The sequence below is a fragment of the Nycticebus coucang genome, chromosome 19, assembly GCF_027406575.1.
Source record: "Nycticebus coucang isolate mNycCou1 chromosome 19, mNycCou1.pri, whole genome shotgun sequence".
Lineage (NCBI taxonomy): Eukaryota > Metazoa > Chordata > Mammalia > Primates > Lorisidae > Nycticebus > Nycticebus coucang.
In genome coordinates, this window is record NC_069798.1 from 45,853,446 (window position 1) to 45,879,155 (window position 25,710).

Sequence of the window (25,710 nt, forward strand, 5' to 3'; positions counted from 1 at the left end):
GTTTCACTGCATGGAAAATTCTGAAGGGCAGCTACCTTTCAATACCTTTATGGATGGCTTCAAAAGCAAAAAAGCATCTTCCTTCATTGGAAAGATAAGAGTTAGTATAACCACCATTAGAATCATCCAGGATGACACAACTCTTCTGATGGGAAGGTATTCCCTCTTCTGTCATCCCTGACTACTACTCACACACCTACTGAGCAGAATCGGTGCAGTCTGCAGTTACAGGTCACTAATGACTTATCCTTCTTTGGTTCAGATTGTACATTTAGATCAGGCAGGGCTGCAGATGACCCTTGACTAGCCATGTACAAAGGGCTTTGTATGGTAAATTAATAAAACCTGTGCCATGAAGAAAATGCTTACCTGCTTAGGAAGAAATTTCTAAAATCCTTTGTAAGCAAACTAATTTTTCTCAAGCTTCAATTTGGTGTAACTAATATTAAATACCCAGTGCTAAGTGCCAAAGGAAATTCAAGAAAAAAAAGCCCTTTCTTGAAGGAAGCTATTAATTGTGTGGGGCAGACAATAAGATATATTTAATTCAGCACTTTCTATATATACGGTTTTATATTTGTCTCCAAGCATCCTGTGTTTAGAACCACCAGGTGTGAAGGAGGGAGATGTCAGCCTGGCAGGGCTGTCAGGACCAGGCAGGACAGGAACCTCAGGGGACTGGAGCAGACAGACCACGGTGAGAAGGCCACCTGGGCAAGTGGCCACCTCTCAGATCTGCTAGGAACAAAATCAGCTTGTCTTGAAAATAAAATTGGCCTGTGGGATGATTCCATAACCTTGCACATTCACTAACTCAGATTGGCATGAATTAATAAGCAGAGGAGACTGACAATCAAGGTCATATGTATGCATACTTCCTGACAAGGACCAGTCTCTCCTTTCACTGCCCATTTTGCTTCTAAGGAAGAATAAGGGCCGGCAAGAATTCACAACAATTAAGATTCTCAGATAATACTAATGGCTGATGCCCACAGCACTTAATTGCTCTATATTTTCGACATATCAACTCATTTCAGCCTCATCTGATACCGTAAGCTAGACACAATGTTTGCACATATTTTAGGGACAAGGAAATTGAGACAGCAAGGTTAAGGAACTTGCTAAAGGTCACACAAGTGGGAAGGAGAGCTGGGGTTGCAACCAGGACAGGCTGGCTCTGGGGCACAGGTTCTTGGCTATTTTGCTTTCTTGCCTAAAAACAGTTTTAAAGGCAGCTGCAAAGGTAGGGTCAGGTAGAAGGTGCTTCTCTTCAAACACATTTCCATAAAAGTAGATTTTGACTTCATGTTTTTGTTTGTTTAGCAGGTCCAGGCCTGTTTTGAACCCACCACGCCCAGTGCAGGGGGCTGGCACTCTTAGCCACTGAGCTACAGGAGCCCAGCTCATAAAAGGAGATTTTAAAGAGTCAGAGGAGGAAGAAACAAAACTTTGTGTTGTGGTAACAACTGGATCATGGCTATCAGTAGCTTTGGAATATGCAGCCGAATCAATTGCTTTAAAAGGGAATCCACAGGCAGCTTCACATGAGCTTTTTCATATTCCTCTCAGAGTAGTACAGAGCAAGCACTAGGCCAGGCAGCCAGACTCCAACTCCGGCCTCATCTAGGCTAGTTCTGTCCCTCTGAGGCCTAATCTATGTGGCCAGCATCACAGGTCACATCAAAAAGTGAAGGTCCCATCTGCATGAAATGCACGAAATAGGCAAATCTATAGACACAGAAAGATTCTTGGTTGCCTAGGGTGAGGTGGGGGGCAGTGCTGCAAATAGTTTTCTATGTGGGACAAGGACAATGTTCCAAAACTGATATGCTAAAGCCTGCACAATTCTGTAAACGCACTAAACACTGGTTGGTACTTGTACACTCTAAGTGGGTGAATTGTACAATATGTGAATCGTATCTCATTAAAGCTGCTAAGACATTAAACTGGATTTTCTTCTTTGTTATTAAAATAGTTATAGAAGGTGGTGATGAGGGGGTGGGCAGTGGAAGTCCTTGGGCTTCCTAAGCCCCTTTTCCACCAACAGCCTGGGGTGTACATCCTGGGGCCTGGGACTTTTCACCAGTGTTCTCTCTGGAACCATGAGCAGAAACTGTGCTCTTTACCATGCATCGCAGATGCCACCGTCACTGGGACATCATAGGGAGCCAAAGCCCCCAGTGAAACAGCCAACAGGAGATGGCTGTGATGGACCCTGTCTTCCTGGGTCACTGACACCAGGGACTGTCCCCCGTCGCTATTTCCTTCCTTCCCATATGTGTGTGGGCTCCCCATGCTGCCCACCTCTGCTGAGTCTCAAATCATCACTGCCCCATAACTCCCTCTGGTCCCTCAGCCTAAGGAACACGCTCTGCTCTCCCACCACGTGAGTGCAGCTGGGGCCCCCAGGACCCTGCTGTCTTAAACCACCCTCCAGAGTGGAGATGGCTCCTTCTCACCCACCTGCCACCCCCAATGCCACTTCCAGGCCTTTACTTTTCCACCTTTACAAAAACATCAATTCTAGACAGAGCCAACTACTCACCCTCTTTTCCCCCCTACCTGAGGTGGCTGGATAAAATCATACGTTAACTCATCTTAACTAAGCCCTGCTGACACAGTTTGGTGTAGTATAGTATTGCTGCCAAAAAATTAAATCAAATTTCACTGAGAATTACTTTTACAAATTAAAACACTATTCCTAGGTCTAAGCTGGAGTCTGACCTCAGAATGTCTATTTATGGTCTTGACCTCAGCAAACAAATCCATACCTTCATTCCTCTTTCCTGGTTAGATGGCAGGATTCCCTCCTTCCTCCCTTCTCTTCAAGCTTATGACTCTGCCAACCTCTCAGCAGGTGCTTCATTTCCTTCTTCGCAGGAAAATAGAAGTTGTCAAGAAGGAAATCTCCAATTCCTCCTCTAACATCCAGAAAGCTCACCTGCATCCAGCCATCCAGCCCTGCTCTTCCCACCCGCCCCTGCCTCCTGGGGGCCATGACCCACCCATGCCTTCTTCCAGCTGCCTCCTTTCACAGTCAGGGCTCCAGAAGGGCACTGGGGTTACCATCTCCACCGTCTCACCACCAGCTGCTCCTACATTACTGTAGTTAGGGTTCTGCCCTGAACTCCCTTAGAACTGCTCTACCCAGCAGGCTGGCTGAGGCCCTCCCCCTGCTTAGATCCCAGAAGCTCAGTCCTCTCCTGCCTGGACCGCCCCAGCATCACTCCTCGCTGTACCCCACCCCAGGCTCTCTAACTGAGCTTGCACTGAGTCTGAGATACCGGATGCCCTCTCCCCTGCTTCTCCCTAGGGAGGACACAGCTGCTCATTCTCTGATGTTCCCTACCTTCCAACCTTACCTGCCCCCACCCAGGCGTTCCAGGCAAATTAGACCACTTGAAGGTTTTCAGGCACAGCATTCCCTTGGCCCAGCACAGTCCTCTTGGAGACTCCTTCTCCAGGACACACATCCTTCTCAGGCATCTCCTCCCCACTGTTTCCAGTCCCTTTTCACCAGGCTGGATTTCATTGCTCATCCGGCCCCTCAAAGCAGAAGGGCCAGGGGGGTCACTGTGCTTTCCTGGGTGAATGAGTGAATGAACGCGGGTAGGCACCTTGCTTCCCTCCACCTCAGGATCCAAACCTGTACATAAACTCTGGATAAGGAGATCCCAGTAGCCCTTCTTAAGAAACCACGACCCCATGATCTGGAGTAAACTGTCATGACGGCAGGTGGGGCCCAGTCAGGACACAGAAGGCCACTGGCCTCACACACTTCCTTCAGCCTGGCGTCAATCTCAGCCGCAGCACCAACACATTAATAGGAAGGTCTGTCCTAGTCAGCTCTCCATGCTGGGATCTGTGGAATTACCAAACCTTGACACAGGGCAGAGCCTGCTTCCCCATTCAGGCCTCTCCACCTGGGATAACGTCTGGATTTTTTCTCATTGGAGTTGCTTCTAAGGGTCAAGGTATCGCTTTCCAGAAAAGCCCTGCTAAAATGCAAACATGTCACCTTTGAGGGCATATGCTCTGACCTCCTATTTCCTGCCAGCCCAGACTAGCCTTTTCCTCCAAGAGGGAGGGAACTGACGAGTGGGCACAGGGACAGCCAGAAATTCCCAGTCCATAAGGGACAGGTGCTGGCCTGCTGCTCCCTATCCCTCACCCCTACCCCTGAGCCTCAGAAAGCATTTACAGCTTTCTTAAGAGAAACCTGGAAATCAGCATTTCCAACAAACGCCTTCTCTCGGCCCCCCTTGGATAATAGTGGACAGCTGCCAGCTGCCATGCAGGGCTCAGGCAGGCTCTGACTGTAGCTGGAGCCCTAGCTGGAGCCCGCAGTTAAGACTTGTCCACCTTGGCAGTTTAACGCCCTGTGCTATCTGTGTGCCTCTGTTGTGGTGGGACTCCTGGGCTCTGGGGCTCCCTGCATGCAGCCCCTTTAAGCCCACTGCCACCCCATCTCCATATTTGTAATTAAACCCCAGATTTCTGCCCTGCCTGACACTGCACATCTTCTCCAGGAAAAGTGATTTTCCCCCTGGCTGCTTTTACATCACAAGTCCAACCCATCTGACATTGTGTTCTGTCACATGGGGAGGGGAGTAGTGTCACAGAACCTAATTCTTGACAGCACAAGCTCATTCTCCTCTGCTGTGGAGTATGAGAGAGATGGCAAGGACAGGAATGTGTCTGCAGTGGCCCCATGGTCCACTGGCATCAGTCCCGAGGGGCACCAAGCTGCAGAGCTGTGAGAAACCCCACAGGGAGTCCTTGACGTGTGTGGGCTCAGAGCCTCTGGGTGCTTCTGGAGGGGCCCAGTAGGCTTCCCTATTTTTAAAGTCAGATTTATTGCAGAATAATTTCCATAGAGCAAGATGCATCCTTGTAAGTGTACAGGTCAATGAGTTCTGATGAATAGTATCACCCGCTGGCTTAAAATTCCCCTGCTAACTAGATGCCACATCAGGTTACACTCAATCCCTCTGAATTCCCAGAGCAATCAAATCTGGTATAAAGAGCCTTGGCACTGTGAGCTTTTGTCTTATTCCTTAATTTAGTATTTGTCTTGTCTCCTCTGACACACCTATGACCTCAGCTGCTGGTGAGTCCAGACACTGTCACATCTACAGCACTGCCCAGTGTCTCAACACTACCAGCCGGAAACCCAGGCTTCTCTGCAAACCTTCCCATCTAAAAAGCCTGGGGAAGTGAAGCAAGGAGACCTCAGTAGAACGCAAAGGCCGGGTGGGGCTCGGCGGTACCCCCAAGTTGGCACCCTCTGCTCTTAACACTGTTCAGCTGCTACCCTGAGGCCAATGCTCCTCCAGCCTCTAAACATGGCCAGCCCAGGGCCTCTGCCTGCTGACCTCCCCAGCCTGAGGTCTCTATTCCTCTGACTCTGCCACTGTGCAATGGGACCACCATCTCTCTGCTCTGGTTTGACATGCCTGGGAGACAATCCCTTGGTGCAGCACCTCTCACATACTCAGACCACAAGCCAAAACATTCACAAGTGGCCCTAGTTTGCCTGCAAAAGGAAATCATGGAACACCAAGTAGGCAGCAGCTAAATTCATAGAATCAATCATCTGAGAGCATTTAGACATTTTTGTGAGAGGCTGTGTGTAAACAGGAAAGGCAAGACCAAGACCTTTCACCCCTGGGGAGGAGAGTGAAGGAAGAGCTGGAATCCTAACTTCTGCAAGGGCCTGGGGGCCACACCTGCTTAGCATCCCAGGGGCCTGGGTTGGATATAGGATAGGGTGCTGCCTTTGGGCTGGGGAGTGTAGAGCTAGAGGGACAGTTACTGGTAAATCTCAGAAGAGATGGGAGGAGGAGAAGGGTCCTGGCTGAGCTTGGGAAGGGAGCTATTGGCGGCAGATGGCAAACCACATGGACGCGCATACAGAAGGGCAGGAGGAGAGCCTGCAGGGCCTGGACTGTGACTCTGGTCACTGGGCTATCACCGCTGAGTCCAGGGACACCTGTTTTACCTTTACTGCAGCCTCTCTGGTGGACTAAGCCTAGACAACACCTGTCACACTGAGAAGTTATTCCTGCTTGGATGCTGACTATGAAGATGAAGCCCACATGAAAATGTGCCAGCTGTCGTGTTCAGTATATTTTCTATGTCCTCTATTGTTTTATTGTTTCCTTTTCATTTTCAAGGGCAATGAACTAGAAGAGCTCTTCTGGAAGAGAAACGCTGCCTCCTACCAAATCTCCAAGCTACATTCAACCCTTTAGAGTCAAAGTGTGGGAGTCTAAAAAGCAAAAGCAACTGGGTTCTTCCCTTTTTATCCCAAGAACCATATGGCTTTTACAATTTTCAACTGGAATTTCCATCAGTGGAGGAACTAGTATGTGTTTACCCCCTTAGCAACCACTCACCACACTGGGAAAGACTTCAGATATCACTAGATCTAATCCCCATAACTCAGAGAGCAGGAAACCAGAGGCCAAAGAAGTTAGGTGACTGATAAAACCTAGGATCCCAGGGCTACCAGGCACTCTCCCTGTCGCACCAGGTAGAGTCCACAAAAAGCCAGAAGGGGAAACCTATGGATCTCACCTGCCATCAGTCCACACAGCTCTATCACACTCATAAGCCATCTGCCATGGCGAAGATGGTTATGGGCTGTTGAGTCCTCACTCTCTGGAATACCTGTCTAGATGTTGGGGACCTTCTCTTTATACCTTGGATATCTGGGGCACCAAGTCCGTGCCATCCAGTCTCTGCTGAAAGAGGTGCACGTTTACCAATACAGCAATACCTGCCAGTCACAGGTGCTGTGCTCCCTTCTAGAACTCAGGATGGATCCCAACACTTCTTCCCACAAACTGAAGTCCAGCTAATCTCAGCCGCAATTTCAGCTGTGACATCTTACATGCTCCCTTGCACTGCACAGCTGCCTTCGGCCCTACATCCAAGCCCAGAACTGAACGACTTCGAAGACAGCATCATCAATTTTACCTTACATTCTTCATCCAAAAGGTCCAGGATCCCCAGCTTAGCTTCTATGAGGTCGATGCAAGGCTGGTTATCATGAAAATCAATCAAGGTCCAAGGGATCTGCTCCTTCATGTATTCTTCTTGCTCTAGTTTGAACACATGCTAAGGCAAGAGGTGAAAAGGTCATGGTGAGTGAATGGAAGTGCTCAGTGAGTTCTGGGTCCTGGAGGACACCAGCTAACTGCTAGGAAAGGTTTGGGGGCTTTTCAGTCACCACTGCACAAAAGAAAAGGGCAGTAGGTGATTTCTCATTCCTATGTGAACCCTTCCCTAGGACATTTTAACAAATCAACTGTGTTGTTTTACCCCAAACACAAGAAGCCCCACATCTGTCTTGCAGATGCTTAAATACCCAAGAAACTCAGGCTCAAAGGACTGAGAGTCAAGGCCACAGGGAGGAGCATTTATCCTTGGCAGCACAGCACAGCTCCCACTCAGACCTCCTCCTGACAGTGGGAGCACCTTTCTAAAGCTCAGGGCACCACCAGGAAACCAAGGGAAGGTGATGGCAGAGCTGGAACCCACTGGCCATGAATGGAAGAACCATAACCCTGGTAGCACTCCCAGGGAGAGAGAGGGCTGCCAGGCCCAGCACCAGAAGCCCAGCCTACCCAGTTGAACTGCTGCTGGAGCTTTTCATTTGCGTAGTTGATGCAAAACTGCTCAAAGCTGTTTACTTCAAATGTCTCAAACCTGCAGAACAGAAAGAGAAGACAAAGGTAAGAGGTACCTCCTTTCAAGACTGTCCTCAGCCTGTCCTCCCTGCCAGCTCTTCCCCAAGGCCACCACAGAATCCTCAGTTTCTGCTCGTGTTCAAAGAGGCCACTGTTGCAGATGTCAGCACACAGAGAGCCTCATTAGGAAAGAATGCATATATATTTTTATAACTAGAAAAAATACTGACAGCAGGAAAATTTAGAAAAAGCAGACATAAAAAAAGAGAAAGTCATCAATGATTCTGTCATTCATATCAAATGCCAGCTATATTTTACTAGATTTCCTTTTAAGGATCTTACACTTTTTTTTCCCAAAAATGCAAAGTTCTACCTCCTATTTTTATCATTTACCATTTTATCACAAACACTTCCTCACATCAGTGTCCTGAAACCATCAACTTTAATATCTGCCTCAGTGACCACTGTATGGATCAGGGCTGTGGTCTAGACCTGGGAATGGTGAAGGGCCAGGAGATGAAATTCAGGCAGCCCCCTCTCACCCTGGGGAGGGGGAGCTCCATCCTGAGGGGACAACATCCTTTCTCAATTTGCACAAAGGTGCTCCATGAACTGGCTGGGGCTCCCACACTCCCAGTGAAGGGCATTTTATTTCCTTCTCCAGCTGCTATCAATGTTGTGACAAATTCTTTGACTTCATGATTCTTTCCTAAAGATGCTAGCCTAGAATTACCAAAGAGTATTGGATCTTAAAAGGTAGAAGCAAATTAACTCCTAGCAAGGTGGAACTAATCTATATTATCTTACCCCCACCTCCCAATATAGGAAATTGGCTTGTTCTCCTAATAGTGGTCAATAATCTTATTTTAATCATTTTTATGGAATTCGAGTTTACACATAATGCATAAAATTTAAGGGTATATTTTGAAGCATTTTTGAAAAACGTCACTGAGTATGTAACTATCGCCACAGCCCAGACAAAACAGTTTTACTCCGTGAGAAATTCCCTTTGTGCTCCATTCAGGTTAGTCTCCCCCACAGCTGGCCCGTCCCTCACCATGGGGAGTACTTGTGTACCACAGCTCCCTAGCCAACAGTGTACATTAACTTTTAAAGATCTTTTGTTACTGAGAATAGAATGTATTTTAATTTCTTTGATTAATAGACTTTAACGTTTTCTAATTGCACTTCATGAATTGTCTGTGATCCTTGGTAAATTTTGTTGGGTTTTAACTTAAGAAATAGATTTATTATTTAAAAAAAAAAAAAAGAAATAGATTTATTAGAGTTCTTCATCCTATAGAATAGCAGTTCTCAACATGTGGGTCACGACCCACAGGAACTGTATTAAAGGGCTGCGGCATTAGGAAGGTTGAGAATCGTTGCTCTAGAATATCAACCCCCATCATGCACTGCACAATGTAGATGTCTGCAGTACGGTCTGGTGGCCCTGCAGGGGACGTCAAGCTAGGACGTAATGCAGCAGGAGGCTGCAGTGGTGGCATCCTTCTCACAGGTCTTAGGAGCTACACTAAAGTTTGGATCTCACCAAATTCTCTTTGGGGCAATGGGGAGATTCTGAAGGATTTCAAATTAAATGACAATCAGAATTGGGTAAGAGAGAAACTTATTTGGGGGAAAGTACATGAGACTGGAGGCAGGAAGTCGAGTGAGGTCATTATCACTGGAGCAGGAAGCCAGGCAAGATCCAGTCAGAGCCTGACTTAAGCTGGTGGTGGCCAAGTAATGGGAAGGTTCTCATGTCATCAAAGAGCACAGGGATGAAAGGACTACAAATGGCTGACAGGCTGTGCAGATAAGGGCTCGTAACTGGATGCATGTGTTGTCTCTGGTTGTGCTGGCTAGGTGACAAGCACCAGCACCTTGAGCTACAAGGAGTGGGGCCCTGAACAACAGCATTGGGCCAAGGGGGTGGAAATCCATGAGGAAGAGGAGGAAGAGCTGCCTTTTCATTCACACAATAGGCCAATGGCTGGCAGAGGCCCTGCCAATGACAACCTGCAGAGTAAAAGACCCAGGTGCTTCATGGTTCCCAACCGATGACAGCTCACAGCAAGCAAGAGTTAGGTTCTATCCTTAATCCATCCTACAGCTGAAGAAACTGAGGTGTGGAGAGATGAGGTACCTGCCCAAGCACAGAGAGTCAGTAGGCAGAAGGGCCAATATTCAAACCCAGACAGTCTTATTACTGAGAGCATAGTCTTAATTCAGAAAGAAGGAAGTTTCATAAAAAAGGAAGAAGAGATGACTGAGAAGGACTATCGACATGAAGGACAACTTCCCAGAAGGGGTGGTACTTGAACACGTGCTGAGGGGCAGAGAGGGCCAGTACTAACTGGGGCCAGGGGCATAAGCTTTATTCAGCCTCCTCCAAAATCTTTATTTCTCCCTCCTCTTATTCTTTAGTTCAGAAAACTGCATTTCCTCAATCTCATATAAAGAGCCATGCAAGCCCTTCCAGTAAATCCTACTCCCTAAGAACCACCCGAAACAGCAATGCTACAGCTTCCTCAAGCTGGGCATCAGATACCCCACAAGCTGGGTTGGTGCCCAGACGCAACAGACTTCTCCTCTCTGACACCTACCACCTTCCCTCCAAGATACAAGAAGCAGGGAAGTGGGAAATTTTGAGATCAAAGGAGTCAACTGCTTGGAGACAACCACATTAAAGTGTAGCCTTTGGCCATGCCCCGTGGGAGAAAAATTCTAGGTTAATAAAACAAGATCAAAGAAGCAAAGTCCATGCTGGGACAAAGGAGATCAGCCCTGGGCACTCTAGACCAGCAGAAGAGGGGTCCTGTGTCTGCCAGTCACTGCCTTGGCTTGGGGCCCTCCCAGGCCAGGTGAGGGTCCTGAAGACCTAATTAACATCTCCTAGAACCTCCTTCCCTCCCCCAGCCTCCCACCTCAAGAGAGGTTGCTGACAACAGCCAAGCCCTGGAAGAAATTTAATTAATAAACCCCAGAAGGAAGATAAAAGAGCCACCCCAGCAACTGGCCAGATAATGGCAACTGGGAGTGTTGGCAGAGCTTGTACTGAGCTCCACAGAGAGAGGATTTAAATATCTCCCACTTGTCATTTTCTAAAGGTTTACACTGGTAGCGCTCCACAAAGAACATTCTCATTAATTTGAAATGGCCTGAAATTAGCTCATAATTTTCCTATTTCTAAGACATTATCTGGTAACAATTCCTCTGCCATCTAATGTAATTACTGTAACGCCAGAGGCCCAGAGACGAATGAGGGGCTTGAGTAGCTTGGGAAACGTCTAAGACCACGAACCTCAGAAAGCCACAGTCTGGAAGGTAGGGCAACTTCTCCTTTACAATGGAATTATATTTGTAGTAATTTTCTCCCATCAACAGAGATGTCTTTTTAAAATAAACACAATGAATCAATTCATAGTCTACAATATTAAAACATCATAAAGAAATTTATATACCAGAGGGAATTGAATTCCTCTTGTAAAATCAATGCTGAGACTATTTAGACCCGAACCCTTGGGTGGGAGGAAGGTCAAAACATAGACTAAAGCTTGACACTGAGACATGGCATCTGGACTCCTGGTGGCACAATGATCACCTCTGCTTCAATTTCCTTCTATCTTCAGAATGTTGTTGAAAAGTATACAATTTCCTTCTCATTCTACCTCAATTTTAGAGAGTAATAAGGGTTACAAATATCTCTAAAAATAAGGCAGGATTTGTTGGAAAGTGAAGCTGCAATAAAAAGTCAACTAGTCACTCCAAGATAATGATTAACCTCCAGGAACCTCTCCACAAACCCTGACCGGAGAGAGAGCAAAGAGGCAAGACTCCCTGCATAGCGCAGGTCAGAGGAACTGGAATCTGTTAGCTTAGGCTTGTCCTCCTTGTTTGCAGAGATCACTCACTATCATTTTATCTGTCAGGATGAAAAGATATAGGAGGGTATCTAGAGAATGATTATTAAAAATCTTACAGAAAAAAATGATGTGGGAAAATACTCTCTAGAGAAAGCTTTAAAAATGGGACCATGGTTCATTAAGGTCAGAGAAGTGATCTAAACATCCTTGGGCAAGGTCCCTTTCCAACCTGAAGCCTCTGAAATCTCCCAACAGCGCCTTGGGGTCTACTGAGAGGCTAACCTCTCGATCTCTTTACTAAACAACATCAGGGTGCTGGTGCACTGCAGAACGGCAGGACTGGAATTCTGCTCACGGGCCACTCTGTGCTTAGATGCCGCTATACGGTACACAGGCCCAGGCGCGGCTCACACTCCAAAGCCAAGAGCTGTTATTCTTTCCAAGACCTAAATTCATTCAGTTTGCCACATGCTCCAATTTCAGGGTCCTTTTCACACCAGGCTGCCCATGTGGGATAGGAAAATGCCCACTATGTGGTGACCCTCTGCCCATCAACCAACTGTCCCAAGAACTAAGGGCTGCAGGGAAGAGGAAGTCACAATCTGTGCCCAAAAGAGCTGCTCAAAATATGACAGAAAACTGATGTATGAGAACCCCCCACTCCCCAAGGGGTAATTTCAGATGCTATAGGCTTTGAGAGCACAGTGAGGCCACGGACAAGGGGGCAGAGGGCAGTGCTGGTATGGACAGAGAGAAAAATGGGACCTTATCTGAGTCTCAGAAGCACACAGGAGGGCCTGGCTCCAGGCACACTCCAAAGGGCTGTCTCAGAGCAATTCTGGAGGTAGAGCCTCACTTTAGAGCTCTCTGAGATTTAAGGGTCTCCTGAGAGGCTGAAAGATTCCAGGGTATGCCAATAGTGTCTGGTGCGCTGTTGGGTCTGGAATAGTGGAGTAAGCCAGGCATTTTCTCTCTGAAGGTGGCATGTCCAGGGGTTTTCTTGGCTGTCCAGGCCGGGGCCACTGTCATCAGCTAGAGAGCAAGTGTAGTCATTGACTTCTCCCCCTCCATTTTCAGAGAAACCTTTTCATACTGGTGACAAAGGAGGTGGGTAGGTGCCTCTGAATAGCTGTATTGCAGTTGGAAGGTTGTAAGTTTGTTTTGGAGAGACCAAGAAAACAAAAGAAAAATTTTTTTTTCATCAAAGTGAAGGCAAACAATTAATTTAAGTTTACTTAAATTGTATTATTAAAGTCAACCCACAGGATGGGAGACAATATTTGCAAACCCTATTTCTAATAAAAGGTTATAATATGTAGAAAACTAAGTAAAACTCAACAAAACCTCCAAATAACCTGATTTTAAAAGGGGCAAAAGACTTGAATAGGTATTTCTCCAAAAAAGATATACAAATAGTCAAGAGGCACATGAAATGATGATGACCATCACTAACTGGAGGAATGACAGCTAGAACCACACTGGGACAGGATGGCCACACCCAACAGGACTGTCAGACCAGAAAGTCACAAGTACTGTTGAGGATGGGGCGCGGGAGCCCTTGCACACAGCTGGTAGGACACAAAATGGTAGAGCTGTTACGGAAAACATGAAAGTTCCTGAAAAAATTAAAAACAGAATTACCATAGTATCCAGCAATCCTACTTCCAGGTATATATACATCCATGAAAACTGAAAACAGGACCTGGGAGAGTCGTACTTTCATCGCAGCAGTACTCAGAATATCCGGAAGGTGAGAACTCAAATGCCCACCAGCGGATGGCTGGACACACACAACGCGGTGCATACATTCAACCGAATATCACTCAGCCTCAAAAAAGGAGGAAACCCTGCTACTTGCTACAAAACGGATGAACCTGGAGGACAGGATACTAAATGAAATAAGCCAGTCCCAAAAAGGAGCACTGTGATTCCACGTCCATGAGACATCTAACGTAGGCAAATTCTGACAAACAAAGTGGACGGGTGGTTGCCAGGGAGAGGGAAGTGGAAAAGTTGTTTAATGGGTGTGGGGTTTCAGTTTTGGAAGATGAAAAAGTTCTGGAGAAATTTCACAACAATGAGAATATATGCAACAGTGCTGAATTATACACTTAGCTGTAAGTTTATTTTTACAGTTAAAAATTTACAAAGTATCTTAAAAAATACATCATTAGAGAGCACTGAGTTGGACATTTAGTGTTAGGAAATATCATAAGAAAGCAATAGAGGACTGAGAAGGATGTGTTCCTAAATCCTAGCGTTTCTCATCGCCTGCTTCCTGGGGCCAAAACTTCAACCATTCTCAGCACAATGCACACACCCTCTCTACCACATCTCGCTCCTAGGCAAACTGTCCCCAGCAAGAATGTGCTGGCCACAGTCAGAGCCCCCTACCATCCAGACTGAAGTTAGAGGCCAATAAAGGATGTATTTTCCCAAACCAAAGCCATATATATTTGCCATTTATTTCTTGTTGCCTCAAGGAGGAGAGAGGAATAAAAATGGCAATTAATCAGGTTTTCAGAGGCAAATGCTGGTTAATAAAACAAGAAAAGGAGAGATGAGGTAGTACACAGGTTAGCAGGTGACATTAGGAAGAGGAGACTGGGTTCGCCAAGGCCGCCAACTCCATTCACCAAAAACTGTTCCTTTCAAACCTCAAACAAGCCTTCCCACAGTTTACTTCTCCTCTCTGGGCAGTGACTGGGCCTTACAGAAAACAAACACAAGGATTAAATGGCAAGGATAAAGCTTGCACAAGCCCAGGTGACACCTATGGACTCCGCAAAGCAGGAGCCCAGCTCAGTCAGGCTCCCCAGCAATGGACCCAGGCTTCTCTGCAGATGTCTGGGAAGGGAGGAACAAGTCTATTTCAATTCTGGACGTGCGGCCTTCAGACATATGAAAAAATGCTCATCATCTTTAATCATCAGAGAAATGCAAATCAAAACTACTTTGAGATATCATCTAACTCCAGTGAGACTAGCCTACATCAAAAAATCCCAAGACCAGAGATGTTGGTGTGGATGTGGAGAAAAGGGAACACTTTTGCACTGCTGGTGGGGATGCAAATTAATACATTCCTTTTGGAAAGAGATATGGAGAACACTTAGAGATCTAAATATAGATCTGCCATTCAATCCTGTAATCCCTCTACTGGGCATATACCCAGAAGACCAAAAATCATATCATAACAAAGATATTTGTACCAGAATGTTTATTGCAGCCCAATTCATAATTGCTAAGTCATGGAAGAAGCCCAAGTGCCCATCGATCCACGAATGGATTAATAAATTGTGGTATATGCACACCATGGAATATTATGCAGCCTTAAAGAAAGATGGAGACTTTACCTCTTTCATGTTTACATGGATGGAGCTGGAACATATTCTTCTTAGTAAAGTATCTCAAGAATGGAAGAAAAAGTACCCAATGTATTCAGCCCTACTATGAAACTAATTTAGGGTTTTCACATGAAAGCTATAACCCAGTTACAACCTAAAAATAGGGGGATGGGGAAAGGGAGGGGAGGGAGGGGGGAGGTGGGTAGAGGGAAGGGGATTGGTGGGATTACACCAGCGGTGCATCTTACAAAGGTATATGTGAAACTTGGTAAACGGTCTGTGAAGCTAGTGAATGATGCCCCATGAATATATCAATGTACACAGCTACGATTTAATAAAAATAAATAAATAAATAAATAAAAAACACACAAACGCAATAGGACTGTGGCAGGGTTATTTTTCATAGCAGCAGTATTGTGATCATAATATTTTTACATGCTATTAAATAATGAATGTGCATATTAATCTTCCAGAACCAAAAACTTGGTAAAATTAAGTTCTTGTACAGGTGGATGAAGGGAATTGGGTCAGATGCTGCAGCCTGCGTTTTTCTAGGTCTTATTTCAGAAGGCAATACTGAAGCTCAGTATTTTGGGAAATCCAATTACCTGGAAATACTTGAGGTAGAGAGAACACCACCACAGAATTAATTACTGATGATGAGACAGAAAGCTTTCAGAGAGCACGGACTATTCTATCCTCTCCCAAGAACAATCGGAAGGGCACTTGGCTGATGAGAAGGGGCCTGTGGGGCTCACTCAGCTGCAACCCTGCGAAGGATGCCTCCTCCTGCCTCCCTCTCCACATGACTCTCCCCTGTGCACTCCCGGGATGAGGTTTCCTGTCACACTTTGCTTTTTCCTCCCACCTTTGGCTCCCTTTCCTAAAGGTGCTTCCCAGAGCTCCCATATTCTATGCCCATTAAATGACCCAGTTCAAATCTCGCCTCCCACAGAAAACCTCCCGACCATGCAAACAAGGATGCCCTCGCCAGTCCTGAAACCGGCACAGCACCAAGTGCCCAAAGACAGACCCTTCTACAATTTTTTTCCGATGCCTCTTGCACTACTTAACTTGTGCATGTGACTTAACTGTTTAGCATGTTCCTAAGGCATTAGTGACACCAGAAATCGAGTTCCATTCTTCTTTCTCCATAGCATGCAATATAGTGAGATTTGAAACCAATCAATGAGCAACTGCATCACAGATATAATTAGGAGAGCCCATCTTTGGCACAGGAAGTGGCTGTTTCTAGAGGAGATTCTGCTTTACTCCAACTACATCCTAAAGTGAGGCCAGTTGAATTCAGGCCCAGTAAGCAGTTGTTCTCACTGGAGTATCACTGCTCTTACAACTCTGTACTTTTAAGGTCTGAATTTCTATTTTAAGGCAGAAACCAGGACTTTTATAGTTTAAAGATCCAAGAAGACATAATCTATTATTAGCCTAAAGAGGGCAGGATTGGTCTGAAAAGCAAGGCAGGTTGCAGTCCAGTTCCTACAAGGATCTGGAAAGAGCCTCATGGAGACTGTGGCTTAAAACTTCATTTAAAGCTATAGAAGGAAAGATGGGAGACTCATCCAGCTCACTGGTGAGAGCACTGGCTTCTGCGTGGCCAGCTAGGTTCACTTCCACCATGCCATGCTGCCTCTCCCTGCCAAAAACATGCCACCAGAAATGACAATCCTTCAATCAGGTCAGAATTCTGAAAGAAGAAAAATCTCAAGAATGACCACACACCACACACCACACACCAGCACTGGGCAAAATTATGGCATTAAAATAATTACCTTGACCATGATAAAAATCAATGAGGTCAATTTAATGTCTCAGTTAAAACATAACTGAAATACAAAATCTGAATCTAAGTTCTATTTCTCAAAATAACTTCCAGAATGATGCTGGGCAAGACATTTCCCTCAGTAGACATCAGTTTCCCAGCTGTAAAAATGGAAAGAAAGCCCCAGGGTTTTTTAGTGGGAGAACTCCTGATGTTTTGACAGGTCGATTCTTCCTTGGAATAGTCCTCTATGTTACAGGACACTTAGACTCTCTGGCTTCAGGCCAGCAGTGACCCCTAGCCATTTTGACAACCCCAAACACCCCCACACATCTTAAACTCCCTCACTGAGAACCACCAGGAGGATCTCCAAGGCCCTTGTTGGCTCTAAGATGCCAGCAGGAAAACACTTCCATGAGCAGGTGGAGTGGAGGGCTGGGAGGACATGTGGCTGGCCTACCCGTAGATGTCTAGGACCCCAATGAAGGAGTGCTGCTTGAGGGAAGTGTGCAGGGCCTTGTTGATGTGCTCTACAATCCAGCCGAACAGCTGGGCGTAGATGTGCTTGGCCAGAGCATTGCGTGCGTTGACCACCTGCTGCAGGGACATGGTCTTGACGTAGGTCTCTGAGGTGGTGACCAGCTTGCGATGGCACAGCCAGTGCTCCATCTGACTGTGCTCCACTCCTAGCAGTCGGCAGAAGTTCTTTAGGTGTTCATCCTGGGGCTGGGGTGGGGGAGTGGGACACAGTTTCAGAAGGTACATGGAAGACAACCCCTCTCACCTGCCCCCCTCCATGCCCCTGTGCAGAGGGAAAACAAGCAAAACCCAAGGCCTCCCCAGCACTCCAGAACCCACCCTGCCCCCAGCCACTGGCCTGCAGGTCTCTCTCATACACTGCTAGCTGGACTTTTATAAAGATCCAAGAAGACATAATCTATTATTAGCCTAAAGAGGTGCCCATACTACAGTGCTGCTCACACTGATGATTACACCTGCGATCAGGGCCTTACTAAACAAAAGGCTTTCGCTCCACTCTTCCTGTTCCCTCCCCCTCGGTGCCAGGCTGCTGCCAAGTGACTGGTAGAAGGCAAGTCCTGGAGTGAAAGGGAGCATAATGAGAAGTGACAGCTTAGGACAGGACAATCCTTTCAGTACAACAAGCAGATTCACAGGATGTGCAGGCTTCTCATGCAGTGCTCACCCTCAGCCCAGGAGCAGTTCTCTTCCTCCTCCTTACATACTTCCTTAAAGTACGTAAGAAGTTTTCACTTACATACTTTACCTATGACCAGCTCCCAGCTTAACCAGCTGTGTGCTTGAAAATGAACTCAGGGATCCAAAGGCTGGAGAAGCCACACCCTCCCTTAGAGTCAGTTCCCCCTCTGGGAAAGAAACTCAGGTGGGCCAGATCAGTAATTTCCTTATAGGTGAGTGCTGGGATACTCAAAAATCACTTGGAGGAGAGTTTTTCAAATTGCATGCAACGCACGTGGGTGTGTTCAGATGTGCTGGGAGACTGAAATGCAACAGACATGTTCCTCCCACCCTGACACTGCACCCCCGTGCTCCCGAGCAAGCTCTTTCATCCGAGCCTCAGTGACACTAAGTCACACAGAACTAAACTTTAACCTTCTGAAAGCACTCACTGGCTGGAGAAAAAAGTTAATCAATGTGGAAAGCTGGAACATATGGCAAAAACATGGAACGAATTTTGACCTGAGAAGATGATTTAGAACAGTTTCACTGGTAACATCAGACATGTGTAAAGCTGGGAAGAAACTTAGAATTCCTGTTTAAACTTCTTTTTCATGCAGAAAGAGGTTGAGCCCCAGAGAGATGCAATAACTTATCCAGGTCCCTCAGGCTCTGGGATCCAGCCTACCTAGCTGCCTCTCATGGCCACCTCTGAGCCTAGACCCTCTTTACCCTAAACATCAATCTTAGTGCCTGGGTTTGGAGCCACTGGGTAGCCAAATTTCCCTCAGTGTCTTGCCTGTGTAAATCTCTTGGATAATACTTGTTGTCCACAGAAGACCTGCTCACCCTTGGAGGTTCCTCTCACCTGTTATATATTCTGTCATCCAAAGCCTCCTAGGAAAGCCAATAGCCAGCCAAGTCTGCTGGAGAGCCTATGAATTCAGAGGCTGAAAGAGGCTCCCGCAAGACATAATGTACCACCTGCTAATGGCCCTAAATTGCTGTGGGACTCATTTCCTGATGAGCCTGTCTTAGAGGATTTAAATGAAGGCTTCTTGGATGAAAATTAACACAGATAACCATATCAGTTTCCTCTTAACACCATACCCCCAGGCCTTTTTATTCCTTCTACAGATATTTAAAATCCATCTCCTGAAAATGGTTCTAATAGAATGCCAAGAGTAGGAAAGAACCCTTCAAAATTACTAAAGTCCAGTGTTTTTCCAAAGTACAGTTCGTGGAAGAAGAGTTGCAAAGAACCTGACCTGGCCTTACTTAACCCAAGCGACAAGACATCCATTCAGAGGATGGTACCTGAGCAACACTGAACAGCTGAACTGGTTTGTTAATGCACACTGCTGGCCCCAAGAGATTAAGGGGCATTTCCTGAACCTACCTAACCAAAGACCCTCTACTTCCTAAGAAACTGCCGGGGGTTAAGGTTCTCAGGAAAACATCTTTGGAGCTACCCTTCTGATCTATCTACCTTTCCTATTCAGAGGAAGACAGGGTAAAGAAGGCCCCCTGCCTTGTGGCCCAGAGCGCCAAACCCAGTCTAGCAGGAGAGGAGGCTCGTTAGGGCTGTGTGAGCAGGAGGGGCTCCTGTCCTCAACTCCATGGCAATTTTTCCTGGTCACCTGCCTTTTTCTCCACAGCCACCCCCATTTTACCTCCCCGCCCCCAAATATAAGGCCATATGTAGGAGAGTTAAGTGCCTGGGAACTGCTTGGCAGGCAACAAGTTCAGAGGTGGCAAGCGTCCAATTTGTTCATCTGACCTATTTCCAAGAAATTCTTAATTGCTAGGCACAGCACAGCAGATGGATTCCCTGACATTTAAATGGCCTGCCAGCAGCTAGTATGACTGCTCAAGACCTGCCCACAGGTCCCCCCCACCCCTCCCATGCTCACACTGTGGAATTCAGTGGAAAAAGGAGCTCAAGTTAGGGACTCGTCTGATAAGCTCCCCCCCTGCAGATTTCTACCCACAGTAGGGAAGAGTGGCTTCTGACCCCTCCCACCATTGATCAAGGGTGGTACTGAAACTGATTTCAGATAGTGCAACTACATTTAGAAATAATTAAATTACTCTAAAGCCATTACAAATAGCCCTCATCAAGCAGATTAGTTTTATGGGCCCTGTATTGCCAAACTTGAGAAACAAATTGCCTCTGGTGTCCAAGTAATTGGAAGCTGTTGCATCTCCAAGGTAACTCTGGCAATCATGGAGAACATTCTTATGCTTTAATTAAAAGCGAAAACAATTGAGCAGAAGGCACACTGCTTGTGGCAGCAATGTGGCAGCATTTCCAATAGGAGGCCCACCCTGTGTACTGGAGGAATAAACCAAAAGTATTAATAGTTTGATAGAAGGGCGTTCAGTAGCAAACACTTAAGGATGTGTGTGCTCTGTGCTGAGTGCCGACAGTCCCCCCAGTGGTGGACAGCCCTTGCTGAGGCTCTGCAATCCAGCTGAGGGAGCCAGGTTGGGGGCAGCATGGGGGAATGAACACAGCTGTTCTGCCTTTGCCATCACCTGTCACTCTGACCTCAGAGAAAGGTTCCTATCTCCAGGCCTTGATTTTTCCTATCCTGTACAAAGAGAGAGATGCTCTTAAGGTCCACTCTGGCACTAAAAAGGCTGGTAACAGTCAGGAACTGAATCCCTGCAAGCTCTGTGCTAAGGTCTCACCTTTTCACGTAGGGCTTCAGTGAACCCTCACCTCCACACCTACAGAGGAGGAAACAGGTTAGGTAATTGACCCTAACTCTCACATCCAGTGGCAGAACCAGGATCTGAACCCAGCAGTCTTTTTCTTTTTGAGACAGCACCTCAAGCTGTCGCCCTGGGTAGAGTGCCGTAGCATCACAGCTCACAGCAACCTCCAGTTCCTGGGCTGAGGCAATTCTCCTGCTTCCGCCTCCCAAGTAGCTGGGACTACAGGCATTTGCCACGGCGCCCAGCTAATTTTTGGTTGTAGCCATCATTATTGTTTGGTGGGCCCAGGCTGGATTTGAACCCGCCAGCTCAGGTGTATGTGGCTGGCCCCTTAGCTGCTTGAGCCACAGAAGCCGAGCCAACCCAACAGTCTTGACACTGACTCCCCATTTGCCCACTAGTTGTCTATACTGATCTAAAGTCTAGCCCAGACTGTGCACCTGCACTCAAAAGCCTTCTGGACTCCCTGCTGTCAGAGAAAGAGCTGCTGCCCTGGTGGGATCTAAACTGCAACCTCTCAGGCCTCTTCCTGCCCTCCATCCACTCGCCCTGGTGGACCCACCTCTATACAGTGTCCATGTGAACACATAGGGGGCATGAGGGGTTAGAAGCACAACAGATACAGTCCTGGAGCTTATGGGAAAACAAGCACAGATCAAATCACTTATACATACTTCCCTTCTCACCTAAAGAGCCCGCAGAGGCCCAGGGTGGGGGACCAGCCACAGGATGGAGATAGGAAGAGACAGGCACGTCACTCACAGGATCAAGGCTCAGCTTTCCAAAGGGGGCCCAGCCCAGCTCAACAGCAGGTGTCCAAGGTCCCTCGCCTTGGTTCTCATGTCCCACTGCCACCATTTTCAGGTGTGTCGCGTCTGGCCCCTAACAAGCCTCAGCCAGTCACCCACCCCTCTACTTCTTGGGTGCCCACTGAGTGCCTGAGACTGTGCTAGATATTGGTGATATAGTAATGATCAAAAACAGTCCCTGCCTTTGCAGACTTTGGACTCTCACAAAGGGGAGAGGGAAAAGTACACAGCGAATGCAAAATAACTATACTACACACCACGGAGGACAGGTATACAGTGCTGTAAGAACTCATGACAGGGGATGTCGCCCTGAGAAAGGTGGTAGGTTGGGGGCCATAGGATGTTGTATGGGCTGGAGGCCCAGGGACTGTTTGCCATCTTTCCTGCATCTTACTAGCCTAAGCCAGGAGTTGGTCAATGCAGACATTCCTAACCTTGCCTGTCCGTCACACAGGCACAGTATGGCTGCCCTACAGAACTGGGGGATATTTACCGGGCTGTGAGCTGAAGGAGGCACATATGCTTTATGCCTTTCTCTTAAGGGGAAGATGTCAGGGGCAACATCTCACTGGCCCTGATGACTCAAATTAGGGCAGGGTTTGTCCTGCACTGGAGGATCATTCCCCACCTTCCAGACCACAGGTCCTCGTCATCTCAGTCCCCTTCATGGCATCACCACTGCCAGCCCCACCTCACTGCACCCTCTACCCCTAAACATCAGGTGTCAGAAACTGCCCCTGTGGCACCTAACACTGCAGGCTCCAACATTCCCACTCCTTTCCACCAGGGCCCAGGTGGGTGAACTTCAAGGCTTTCATGAGGCTACAGAGTCCAAGCCAAGGATGGCAGCAGGCCTGACAGACCCAGAGGCCCTCTCAGACTCAAGTCATTTGTCATTTGGGGAGAATGCGCTGATTTGAGGACATGACAAGCTCTGCCACATCCCATCCAAAGTTCAGGTCTCCCTCTCCCCTAAAGGCAGGGTCAATTTGAAATTCTCATAACCCCAGCTCGAGATAAACCATAGAAAGTAAATAAATGTCTACTCAACTGAGAAAGTATCAGTTGTGGGCAGCACGGACACATGCCCCCAGCCGCATCCTGCCGTGTGTAGTGCTGCCTTTTGTATTATATTTTCCCAGCATCTGGCTATTTAAATTCCAAGTCCTTGGAAGAATCACACTTTGTACTTCCCTAAGACCTGGACATAAATGGGCCCAAAAGGGCTATATGGTCAACAGTTGCTGATTCACCTATTCCTGATAAGAATACCAGTTTTAGCCCAGCCCAACACCATTAAGTTCCAAGAGGACATGGCAACTGCTTTCAGATCAGATCTTCGATTATCTACAAAGTGTGAGCTACTACACTGGGCACCAGGAAAATAACCGTCCTAGTGAGCGTTCATGGAGCAGTATTCTTTTTTTTTTTTTAATTATTGTTAAATCATAGCTGTGTACATTAGTGCAATCCAGGGGTACAATGTGCTGGTTTCATATACAATCTGGAATATTCTCATCAAACTGTTCAACGTAGCCTTCATGGCATTTTCTTAGTTATTGTATGTAGACATTTGTATTCTGCCTTTAGTAAGTTTCCCCTGTACCCATCCTAAGATGCACCATAGATGTGGCCCCACACATTACACTCCCTCCACCCTAACCTCCCCCTTCCCTTCCCCTTCCTTGGCCCTTTCCTCATAGTCTTGTGCTATAGTTGGGTTATAGCCTTCATGTGAAAGCTATAATTTAGCTTCATAGTAGGGCTGAGTACATGGGGTACTTTTTCTTCCATTCCTGACATACTTTGCTAAGATGATGTTCCAGCTCCATCCATGTAAACATGAAAGAGGTAAAGTCTCCATCTTTCTTTAAGGCTGTATAATATTCCATGGTATACACGTACCACAATTTCCTAGTCAACTTGCTTTTTTTTGGCCGGGGCTAGGTTTGAACCTGCCACCTCCAGCATATGGGACCAGCGCCCTACTCCTTGAGCCACAGGCGCCGCCCTACAATTTGCCAGTCCATTCGTGGCTCGATGGGCACTTGGGCTTCTTCCATGACTTAGCAATTATGAATTGGGCTGCAATAAACATTCTGGTACACATGTCTTTGTTCTATTGTGATTTTTGGTCTTCTGGGTATAAACCTAGTAAAGGAATTATAGGATCAAATGGCAGATCTATTTTTAGGTCTCTATTCTCCAAACATCCTTTTAGAAGGAACGTATTAGTGTGCATTCCCACCAGCAGTGTAGAAGTGTGCCCTTTTCTCCACATCCACGCCAACATCTCTGGTTTTGGGATTTTTGTTTTGTGGGCTAGTCTTACTGGGGTTAGGTGATATCTCAAAGTAGTTTTGATTTGCATTTCTCTGATGATTAAGGATGATGAGCTTTTTTTCATGTGTTTGTAGATCGTGCATCTGTCTTCTTTAGAGAAGTTTCTCTTCAAGTCCCTTGCCCACCCTGAGATGGGATCACGTGTTCTTCTCTTGTTAATACGTTTGAGTTCTCTGTGGATTCTGGTTATTAGACCTTTATCGGAGGTATAACCTGCAAATATTTTCTCCCATTCTGAGGGATGTCTGCTTGCTTTCCTTACTATGTTCTTCGCTGTGCAGAAGCTTTTTAGTTTGATCAGGTCCCAGTAGTGTATTTTTGACACTGCTTCGATTGCCTGGGGAGTCCTCCTCATAAACTATTCACCCAGGCCGATTCCTTCAAGAGTTTTCCCTGCACTTTCTTCAAGTACTTTTATAGTTTCATGTCTTAAGTTTAAATCTTTTATCCAGTGAGAGTCTACCTTAATTAATGGTGAAAGGTGTGGGTCCAGTTTCAATCTTCTATAGGTTGCCAGCCAGTTCACCCAGCACCATTTGTTAAATAGGGAATCTTTCCCCACTCAATGTTTCTTTTTCTTTATTGTTGGGGATTCATTGAGGGTACAATAAGCCAGGTTACACTGATTGCAATTGTTAGGTAAAGTCCCTCTTGCAATCATGTCTTGCCCCCATAAAGTGTGACACACACCAAGGCCCCACCCACCTCCCTCCTTCCCTCTTTCTGTTCCCCCCCCATAACCATAATTGTCATTGATTGTCCTCATATCAAAATTGAGTACATAGGATTCATGCTTCTCCATTCTTGTGATGCTTTACTAAGAATAATGTCTTCCACGTCCATCCAGGTTAATACGAAGGATGTAAAGTCTCCATTTTTTTTAATGGCTGAATAGTATTCCATGGTATACATATACCACAGCTTGTTAATCCATTCCTGGGTTGGTGGGCATTTAGGCTGTTTCCACATTTTGGCGATTGTAAATTGAGCTGCAATAAACAGTCTAGTACAAGTGTCCTTATGATAAAAGGATTTCTTTCCTTCTGGGTAGATGCCCAGTAATGGGATTGCAGGATCAAATGGGAGGTCTAGCTTGAGTGCTTTGAGGTTTCTCCATACTTCCTTCCAGAAAGGTTGTACTAGTGTGCAGTCCCACCAGCAGTGTAAAAATGTTCCCTTCTCTCCACATCCACGCCAGCATCTGCAGTTTTGAGATTTTGTGATGTGGGCCATTCTCACTGGGGTTAGATGATATCTCAGGGTTGTTCTGATTTGCATTTCTCTAATATATAGAGATGATGAACATTTTTTCATGTGTTTGTTAGCCATTCGTCTGTCGTCTTTAGAGAAAGTTCTATTCATGTCTCTTGCCCATTGATATATGGGATTGTTGGCTTTTTTCATGTGGATTAATTTGAGTTCTCTATAGATCCTAGTTATCAAGCTTTTGTCTGATTGAAAATATGCAAATATCCTTTCCCATTGTGTAGGTTGTCTCTTTGCTTTGGTTATTGTCTCCTTAGCTGTACAGAAGCTTTTCAGTTTAATGAAGTCCCATTTGTTTATTTTTGTTGTTGTTGCAATTGCCATGCCAATCTTCTTCATGAAGTCTTTCCCCAGGCCAATATCTTCCAGTATTTTTCCTATGCTTTCTTGGAGGATTTTAATTGTTTCATGCCTTAAATTTAAGTCCTTTATCCATCTTGAATCAATTTTTGTGAGTGGGGAAAGGTGTGGGTCCAGTTTCAGTCTTTTACATGTAGACATCCAGTTCTCCCAACACCATTTATTGAATAGGAATGCTTTCCCCCAAGGTATGTTCTTGTTTGGTTTATCAAAGATTAGGTGGTTGTAAAATGTTAGTTTCATTTCTTGGTTTTCAATTCGATTCCAAGTGTCCATGTCTCTGTTTTTGTGCCAGTACCATGCTGTCTTGAGCACTATGGCTTTGTAGTA

The 25,710-nt window shown here is 46.3% G+C and overlaps 1 protein-coding gene across 2 annotated transcripts in view; it reads right to left on the bottom strand.

The window, feature by feature from the left end:
* MYO5B (myosin VB) overlaps nt 1-25,710 on the bottom strand; it is a 341,703-nt gene that overhangs the window by 93,082 nt on the left and 222,911 nt on the right. For both annotated transcript variants that reach the window (XM_053571966.1, XM_053571965.1), the window contains exons 10-12: nt 17,145-17,410; nt 7,632-7,713; nt 6,982-7,122 (exon numbers count right to left, since the gene is read on the bottom strand). In XM_053571966.1, coding sequence (XP_053427941.1) covers nt 6,982-7,122; nt 7,632-7,713; nt 17,145-17,410 — 489 coding nt within the window. The remainder of the gene's footprint in view (nt 1-6,981; nt 7,123-7,631; nt 7,714-17,144; nt 17,411-25,710) is intronic.